Source organism: Gekko japonicus, unplaced genomic scaffold (assembly GCF_001447785.1).
Source record: "Gekko japonicus isolate JY-2015 unplaced genomic scaffold, Gekko_japonicus_V1.1 scaffold318, whole genome shotgun sequence".
NCBI classification, from domain to species: Eukaryota; Metazoa; Chordata; class Lepidosauria; order Squamata; family Gekkonidae; genus Gekko; species Gekko japonicus.
Window position 1 is genome coordinate 615316 of NW_015167541.1, and position 10032 is coordinate 625347.

Consider the following 10032-nt stretch of genomic DNA (forward strand, 5'->3'; position numbering starts at 1 on the left):
ACAGAGCCTGAGAAGATGCCTGTCAGCTTGTTAAATGGCTGTCTTAATGCAGCTTTGGCATGTCTCTTTGCTGTAGGGTAACCTACAGTACAATCCTCTTTTCTGGGAGTAGGGCCCACTGAAGGGACCTGAGTTGGATTCTGATTAGACCCTTTTAGGATTATTCGGCTAAAAACTTAATCGATGTTAAAGGGGTGGGTTTTTTTTTAAGGTCAACAGAGCCATTGGGAATGGTCCTAAAACACCAGGACAATAAATAACAGGGTTATTAGACGCTTGCAGGCACTATTGTAAAAAATGACAACAGTAGGGAAAATGTTTTCAAACATGTTAAGACTGCTGTGACAATCAAATGCAAATACAGCGCATCATTATTGTTGCAGCTTAGGAGGGGCCCGTGGCTGCGGAAGTAACTTCCAGCAGGCCTGTTATGGAAGGCCCATATTGAAGGCTGAAGGTGGAGTTAAGGCTGAGTGAAAGAGTGCTTTCTAACAAGCCTGTGGTATAGGCTGTGGTCATGACCCCCAGATTAGGATAGCGGTGGTGAAAGCTGAGAAAGCCTCGTTTTTACAGCCCTGCAAGTGTAGCCCTCTGTTGTATAGAATTTTGTAGAACCATGTGGCTGAAACCAAGCACAATGCCAGAAAATATACGATCCATCTCTCTAGGGAGCACCTCTCACCGCAGCCACCCTCCACCCCCTTGGTTCAGTTTTAGATTACAGTTTTTTGGGAGCTGGCATCAGATGGGTCCAGGAACAGGCCCTTCTTCACTGCCACCCTGACTTTATGGAACAGTTTGCCCTGTGAACCCTGCAGGTGCCCCAAAGTGTCAACCTTATTTTATCGCCTTCAATTTCCTTCAATTTATATCCCGCCCTCTCCACAAAGCAGGCTCAGACCAGGTTCCAATATATAATGATCTGCCTTCATAAATGGCCAACCTTTGTAAATGGCCAAAGTTTCTTATTTGAGAGCACTGATTTTCCTGATGCTCAGATGGGTAGATTATTTTCACTTGTTTTATTGCTCAGTTTTCACGACTGATACGATAGTTTTAGAAGTAATGCATAAATATATTAAGTGAATAACTATTTATTCACGGGCCACTGAAAACACTTGGGAATCAACAAGAAGTTTGAAGAGGAATGCAGCATAAGAAAAGGTGTGCAGATAGCACATCTCCATATGATAACTTGATGCTACTTTCCTGCTCTGCTTCCAACATAAGATACTTTGAAAGCTTGCAAAGATAACATCGTGGAAAACCCTGTCCAGCATATCAAAAGAATTAATAATTCATCAGAGCTCAGTCCTCGTAGGGCAAGCTGCCCATTAAGAGCAGCCTCCTTCACTTGCAATCTCCTCTGGTAATTCCTGCTTCGCAGATGAGTAAATAACAGGCTGTAGGAAGACAGCTCCCTCTCTCAGAAGAGGCCAAGTGCAAAATAAATGGGTCTGGTTGGTATAAGCCCTGGACTATGATTTACACGAAGTGTGATTCCCATGAAATCAATCATTACCGCAGCCACAAGGGTGAGGGATTTAACTCTCATCATCAGCTCTGACTTAAGAGCTCTCAGCTGCTGACGAAAACTGATTTTCATGGGGATTATGACTTACGTAATGATCATAAATGTTCAGAATTAGGCACCCCAGCATTTGTCAGCAGACATACAACAGAGGCCGCTGCTTCCAGATGGGGTGCAGCCGTCCCACAGCTTCCCCTTTACTGTAGAGTAAATGAAGGGTAGATTTCCTCTGGAGTAGCGGGGGCGGGCTGGAGGGAGGGGGGATGGCAGCCAGAAATCATCTGGACATTCCTCTTTCCTGCTGTGGAAAATCTGTTTGGAAGCAGTCAGAATTTGCTTTCTATAATAAACAATTTTGTCAGTATTTATACCTAGGCAACTCATTAAACATTAATTGTTCAGGCTATACTATAGCAGTCAAAATATCTGTAGATACATGTTCTAATTGGCTCTTTGGTGGAGCTCAAAGTGCAGACAGCACAAAATATGGCACAGGTCCTGCACTCTACTTGAAATCCTGCTGCCGGAGACACAGATAAAAATAGGCCTCAGAGCGTCAATATATTCCATCATTTCTGTAGCTCATATGGCTGACTCGGGACAAGGGTCCGTCTAGTTCCGTATCCTGGTTTCAACAGTAGCCAGTCAGATGCTTCTGGGATGCCCACAAACAGGGAAGGCAACAGCCCAATGCCCCCCCTCCCCGCCTTTTGACTGAGTCATCAGATCATACAGGTTTTATTTAGCTGCCAAGACTAATTAGTATTGATAGACCTAGCCTGTGGATGTGTATTATCCTATTTAAAGCTAGCTATTTCATGGCTTCTTGTTGAAGTGTATTCCAGAAATTTATTATGCATTGTATGAAGCATTTGTCTGCCCTGAACCTACTGGCAATAATTTCACTGTGAAATTGCCTTCTGGTGTTATGAGGGGCAGAGGAATCTTTAAAGGTAACTTTTGATAAAAGAACCAAATTATGCCATTGTGTGGACAATTCCCTGCCCCTGCAAGCAGCAACCAGTAAATGTTAGCAGGGAAATACTCATGATGTCATGTTGCATGTTTGTGTTTTTAACCAAACAGAGATGTGCAGTAATTGCTAATGGCTTCTATACTTCTTCCACAACTCACATGAAGCTTTTATTGCTATATACTGACACCTGCTAGAGAATGCAGACACCACAACACCTGGATTTTATACCACAATTTTTAATAAAGTTAACTCTCACATTTACAACTTCCTACTGTTAAGAATGTGAGGTCTGCTCAAACACCAATAAAATCAACAACATCTCAGGTTTCCAGTGTCTTTAAAATTTGTCAACAACTATTAAAAAAAAGAAATACAAAGCCAATGGAATTTCTCCTCTGTGATCACTGAGTGTCCTAGAATGTTATCTAAACAGTGCATGATTTCAGTTGATGGTTTTGCTTACGGTATTTGGATCACAAACAAAATGCAGGGTTCTTAACTATAGGAATAGTAAGGCTGTCTGGTCTTCCTCATCTTGAACACTTACCAGGATGATGTTTCCCACAGTGGACTTGAATTGTTAGAGAGCTTTGTCCGTAATATAACTCTTGGCTTTGCCAAGTTTCTATTGTGGCACTCTCTGCTGTCTCACCTTTGTGGCTTGCTATTCTCTTTGAGCCAAGGCTCCCTCTTCCAGTTTATTTTCACCATGACCTCTCATAGCCCCTTTTCCCTCTCATTTTTAATCACCACTCCCTCCACTCTGGTTCAGATCTGCTAACAGCAGGTGATACATGGATGACAATGGATCAATGCACAGTGACAAACAGAGTATAAGGGAGGGAAGCTACCTCTAATACGGCTACAGGTTTCTGCCAGCACTCTCTGAGATGAGTGATTGTGAAGCTTCTCTTACTTCCATAAAGCCTTCTTGTGTTGGACACTTTGCCTCAGATGACTGAGGTAGGCATACAAATGAAATTTTAGCTCATAATTTGTTCAAGGGAAGACTCAGAAGAGGACAAAGACATATAAGACAGAGAGGGGGAAGAAGACAAAACACATTCACTGTTTACAGCTGCTTCTTTTGCCTTGTATTTCTGAGATGGTTCAGAGTCAAGATAGAGAATGGATAAAGTTTCAGAAGGTGAATCACTTCCTGATATTGTATGCGGCAGCTCGTTTTCTCTGCAAGTAACTGAGCATGATATATCAGTAGTCTGTGTTCTGCAACATAATAATCAAGAGTACATATTAGCATATTTTAAGCACCGAAGGGGGTAGAATTAAAGCCGGCATAGATATAAACCAGTTCCAGATCTCCTTATTCTAACAGCCAGATGCCAAGGCCACTTTGCACACAGTAAACATATGCTACAGTGATGAAGGGTAAGGGGGTAAAATTGTCCCTCTTCCTGTACTTTTTTTTGGGGTCACAAGGTACTTGGGGGGGGGAGAAACAGGGAAAATCAGAGTTTCATAGGTACTTTATAAGATGCAATCCATAATCTATTTGCTATGATATATTTTGCTTGAATTCTGTTCTGATGGACCAAAAAAACCCTCTTGGGCACAACCATCAGTAGATCATTATGACAGGCATATTTTACTATAAATTCAGGTATAACAGAGGAAAGAGTTTTAGGGATTTTAGAGGTTATCATTGATAACTACATTTATATCACACCTTTACTCAAGAGTGCTCACAGCAGCATTCTAACTAGTTTTCCTTCCAGGCACTGACTGGATCCCAACCTGAAGCTTCAGCAAGGTTGCTGTAGTCACTACTAGTCAGACATCTTCAGATTCTGCCCAGTTTTTAGAATGTTACTTGAAGAATATCCAATAGCCCTCATACAAAACACTTAAAAAGGACAAACGTTAAAAATAAAAGCAGTCTTACTGGTGAACAAAAGTGCTGTGGTATGGAGGAGGATTTTCCCCTAAATGCAAGTCACTTGTCACAAGGCTAGGAGTTATTGTTTGCAGGGAACAGTCAGCAAAATAAGGTGGTGGAGGTGGTGGGAATACCATGACAGTATCTCCTATGAAAGAAGAAAACACAGAGCTTTAAAATCGGATTCCTCTGTGGCTCTCTGGACCCATATGCAAGACACCCTTGCTTGAAAACCATCGTATCTGTAGGCATCAGGCATCACTACACTTTCCCTGCAGCATCACTACTGACACATGGTAGGAAAAAGAATGATAATGTCTGTTACCATCTATTAGCATGCAGAATATTGCTGACAATAAACACAGCCATTAAGAAACTAAATCCCTTTTCCTGACCTGGATAGCCCAGGCAAGCCCAATCTCATCAGGTCTCAGAAGCTAAGCAGGGTCGACTCTGGCAAGTACTTGGATGGGAGACCTCCATGGAATACTAGCAGCCAGGAGGCAGGGGCAGGCTTTATTCAGCCACCTCTCTGAATATCCTCCAGACCCCCAGTAGGGGTCATTCAGCAGAGGTCGCCATGACTTTCAGGTGCACACACGATCATTAAAAATACCAAAAAATACAAAAAAAGAAGAAATTACATCCCCTTTGATGTCCATTGCAGTCTATCAAAGTTACATTGTATACAGGTAGGATGCTTCTGTGAAACTATAAATAAGATTCATAGAATCATAGAATGTTAGAGCTGGAAGGGACCTTGCAGGTCATCTAGTCCAACCCCCTGCACTCTTCAGTCATTTTTTAAATGACCAAATTATCTTATCAAACTAAGCTCTGCTGGTTGTTCGTGTAATTCTAAAAATACAACTATGACTTCATTTGTCAATGTACTGCTGTGGAAAAGACAGGCATGCACAACTTGTAACTCACAAGCCGAATGTCACTCATCAGCCACCAGAGGCTCAACAAACCTCCTGTTTTTGCTATTTGCCTTGGATTACAAAAGGGCAGGAGGAGAGGCTTGTCAAGTAGCTGCCAGGCCACAATATGCTGTGGATGTGCTGTACTCAGTGGCTAGAAGTCACATTGATTTGGGAGACAGTATCAGGTTTGGATAGGCAAGAACCAATCCTGCAGGAAGCTTTCCTGGATAGTCTTAAGCAACTGGTTACCTCTCCACCTAATGGTGTTGTTATGGGGAGGGATGAAATAAACGGAACACATTTTTAGCACAGAAAATGGAGAAAACTATATTCCTTTTTATCTCCTTCAATTTCCTGTGAAGTTACTGTGCCTGCATTGTTTAAACATTCACACAGAAATTCACAGTTAACGGCGTGTCATGGCAAATATGCAGCATGCAAGCTGTTTTATACTTTACTAGGTTATCCAAAAGAAATCAGTCAACCCTTCAATTTTTGCTCTGTTACATACCAGTTACCCATTTTCCTTCTTTAGCTTCCAAAATATTTTTTCAGGTTTTGTGTAAAAAAGGGTTATTGTTTTTTTACTATTGCCTTAATAAAAGTTTTCCTTTAATGTTCATGTGCCTTGCTTTATGACTTTTATAACACAGGAAAAGGGGGGGGAGTGCCCTGCAGACACCAAGTTATTCCAAAATCTGTTCAAAGCATAGAATGTGGCTTTATTTCCTTTTAAAACTTTCTAGCCAAGTATTAGTGTGAGCTTACCTTCCTCATGCTGTGATAGTGTCAAAGCTGAAAAATCCTGAATTTCTCTCTTTAAGAACCTGATTATAGCTGGTATGCCAGTGACTACTGGGCAACTTTTTCTCAATTACTCATTTTCTATCCGATAAGTCACGTAATTGTTTAGCACACGGGTGTAGATAACTTTGACTTCAAGTGGGTATTTTCTATCCATCCAACATCCTCCCATCAATCTTCCCTCAGACACAGCACACAAATGTGTAGAGACTGAAAGTGTATAATAACATTTGTATTTATCTAGATACAAATTGTGTGACATCACTGAAAGGAAGGTCAATAATACTGTTCTATGGATTAATGGGATAATATGAGTGAAATATTTTGAACGTAACACCATGCAATAATGTTGTTATCCTTCATAAAATTTATTCCACTCTTCCTTCCTTTGTACCAGAAATTACTCCAGAAGACAGTTGAAAAAATTTATACTTCCACTGCCAGATTTTGGAGTTTTTGGGCCCAGGAGTTCCTCCTTCCTGTTCCCCCAACCCAAGATGCTGTTGTCACCTTTCCCCTCAAGCCCCCCCCCCCATGCAGGGGATTCCCTCCAAAGTTGTTCCTGCTACACTTAAAGAGCTGCCACCTAGAGATGCCTACTGGTGAAGTCACCTAGATCATCTGCTTACCTACTGTAACTTGAAACGATTCAGGACTCAGATGCTCCTCTTCATGTACAGAAGACTCTTGGATGAGATTTAAATTTTGTTTCTTTTTGATGTGAGCTATCACAAAGAAGCACAATCCAATAAGCACAATCAAAGGACCCATGGTTTGAACAGAGAGAAATCCACAGTCTTGGAATTCAATATCAGATGTACTGCTCTGGTTAAATGGTTGGTAGTGCCACCCAGGGCTACATCCTGGAATCCAAATGCCCAGGACACTAATAAGCATTCCACTGGTTAAAAATAAAAAGCCAAAGACAAGGAACTGGGCAAACTGGCAGTTTCCTCGGCAAAAGACAAAGCCATACACCTGATCATCTTGTAGCTGCACCTCTCGGAGATAGCCTTTAGCCTTCGACTGTGCCAGAATGATACACACGAGGCCAACTACAGCAAGCAGAGGCCCAATAATTTTAAGGGCTGCTTTACAGTCCCCAAAAGCTCCACTTGGACATGTCTGTAAAACAAACATTGAAAGCAGGAATCCAGAACATAATAATGAAATGCCAAAAACAAAAAGGAAAGAAATAAGTTTCCTAGGATGTCCATTACTTCCCTCCACTCCATGCATGGAACCAGGAACAGGATACATCTTTTTTTAAAAAACTCCCTCTTCAGGTCAAGGAGAAATATATTTTTCTTCAGTGGAGATCAGAATGACATTTCCACAGGCCTGAGAATTAAAAAAAAAAGATTGGCGTAATTAAACTAGAGGGCATACACAGAAAACATATGAAGTGATTCTATCTCCAGTTTATACCTGCTGTGTACAATAGGATCATTCCTTTGTCCACTTATGCCAATGGAAGTCAAAGATATATAGAATTCTGGATGAAGCATGCCCTTGTTTTTTAAGGTGCCCGAGTTTATAAAACAGGAGAGCTACCAGTTTGGTAATAAAGCATCATGGGTTTCAGGGATTCCCCCCCCCTTTAAAAATGATCACTGTTTAAATATGCCAATTTAATAAGATGCAAAAAAGCATCTTTGTGCCATAGGACATAAATGCACACCTGCATTCTCTGCATGCATAGAAACCCGCTTCTGAACGCTAATTCCCATGCTGGCAGGACAATTAAGTTTGTCTCGATGTAAGTATAATAGGAACAGGAAATTTAATTCAATAGAATGTTACAACCAAACTCTGAAAATAAGATGCAAAGTAACTAGGTAATCTATAAATGGCAAGACATTGTAGCTAGAATATTGAACTTTTACTGCGAAAACCTGAGTTTGCCCCCTCTCAGCTATGTGGCTCCATGGGAGACTTTGTGTCGATCACTACCCTGACTGCATTCAGATGTCACTTTTTAACCAATATTAATCTGACATGTGCATGAAACTGGTTTACTGCTGAGTTTGCTTTCATGTCTTACTCCTCCCTCCATGTGCAGAAAATTCTGGGTACAAATTAACTCTGGTTACTCATGATGTATGAATGCAGGTGCGCAGCTTAAATGGAGATAGATTCAGGTGGGTAGCTGCGTTGGTCTGAAGCAACAGAACAAAATTCAAGCTCAGTGACACCTTTAAGACTAACAAAATTGTATTCAAGGTATAAGCTTTTGTTTGCACACGTACTTCTTCACTCCCAAAGAAATTCCTCATCATCGCAAATGTAGAAGCTGCCATTCATCATTTACCTGGAGAAGAAGCTGAAGAGATAAGATGGGAGACGGCAAGGATACTACGAAAAGCAAAGCTTCCTACCAGCAATGCAACACGTAAGGAGAGAAACGCCATCCAGATCCTCAATGCGGATCCAGACATTATTATTCTACCAGCTGACAAAGGCAATGCCACAGTGATCATGAAAACAGAAGAATACAAAAATAAGATTAGAGAACTTTTGGACCCCGCCACATACAAAAAACTAAAACAAGATCCAACCTGCAAAATCACCAGGCAAATGAGCTCACTGATCAAGAATTCTTCACTTCATCCTGACACACACAAAAAACTATGCAAGACAGAAGCACAACCACCACGACTATATGAACTCCCTAAAATTCATAAGGACTCAGTCCCACTCCGACCGATTGTGAGTGCCATTGGTTCCCCTACATATTAATTAGCAAAATACCTGGCCAATCTCCTACAGAACCACATCAGAAAAACCACAACATACATCAAAGATTCAACACATTTCATCAACAAAACCAGTCCTCTGAAACTCAACCCACAGGACATACTTAGTTTTGATGTGGTATCTCTTTTTACCAAGGTTCTGGTAAAAGACACACTTGCGCTTGTTAATCAGATTTTTCCGGAAGACATAACAGCCTTATTCCACCATTGTTTGACAACCAGTTACTTCCAATGGGATAACGAATTCTATGAACAGATGGATGGCGATGCCATGGGAAGCCCTCTCAGCCCGGTTGTAGCAAACTTCTACATGTAACATTTTGAAAAAACAGCTTTAGAATCTGCACCCCACAAACCTACAGTCTGGTTCCGGTACATAGATGATACCTTTATCATTTGGAGCCACAGAGAGGTAGAACTGATGGAGTTTTTGGACCACCTCTTTTCCTAGATATCATGGTCATCCGCAAAGCTAACCTTCAATTAGGTCACAAGGCCTACAGAAAATCAACTCATATGGATCATTATTTACACAAAAACTCCAATCACCACCCTCGACAAAAAAGAGGCATAATTAAAACATTAGGAGACCGCGCAAGACAGATATGTGAACCGCACTTTCTCAACGATTAACTAAATCATCTAAACCACTCACTTCAAGCAAATGGATATTCCAAGAATGAAATCAGAAGAGCAATTAAACCAAAGGTAAAACAAACAACTGAGGAAAAACAGGCTCCCCCAGGAAAAGGGGTTTTGCCATATATCAAAGAAATCACTGACCAGATGAGAAAATTTATGAAAAAACCTACAAACCTACAAACCACAAACAATATTCAGACCCACCAGAATAATAACAACAGACACTATGATCGGCAAAAGACAGATGAGACCCCCTGACTTCTGCATTATACCGCATACCCTGCAGTTGTGGACAGGTTTACATTGGGACCACACACCATAGCATTCAGACAAGAACAAAAGAACATGAAAGACACTGTAGACTGGGCCTGAAAAATCAGCAGTGGCTGAACATAGCCTAACTCAGGATACAGTATCTTATTTCAAGACACTGAAAGGCTGGACAACATATCCAATTACCATGTCAGATTACACAGGGAAGCCATTGAAATTCATAAACA

The 10032-nt window shown here is 41.1% G+C and overlaps 1 protein-coding gene across 1 annotated transcript; it reads right to left on the reverse strand.

The window, feature by feature from the left end:
- Window positions 1–2947: 2947 nt before the first annotated feature.
- On the reverse strand, window positions 2948–7394 carry TMEM171 (transmembrane protein 171). The gene is made up of 3 exons (XM_015413593.1): window positions 6764–7394; window positions 4411–4552; window positions 2948–3734 (listed from the first exon to the last, which is right to left on the reverse strand). Exons 1-3 carry the CDS (start codon window positions 7392–7394, stop codon window positions 3491–3493), a joined length of 1017 nt encoding a protein of 338 aa, XP_015269079.1. The 3' UTR covers window positions 2948–3490.
- Window positions 7395–10032: the final 2638 nt, after the last annotated feature.

Bases quoted from the DNA above. Each gene is read 5' to 3' on its own strand.
- TMEM171 (XM_015413593.1), bottom strand. From the start codon at position 7,394: ATGTATCCTGTTCCTGGTTCCATGCATGGAGTGGAGGGAAGTAATGGA. The intron at 4,553-6,763 runs GTAAGCAGATGA...CTTCTTTCATAG, and splicing joins ATCGTTTCAAGTTACAGTAG to GAGATACTGTCATGGTATTC. The intron at 3,735-4,410 runs GTAAGACTGCTT...ATTATGTTGCAG, and splicing joins CACAGCACTTTTGTTCACCA to AACACAGACTACTGATATAT.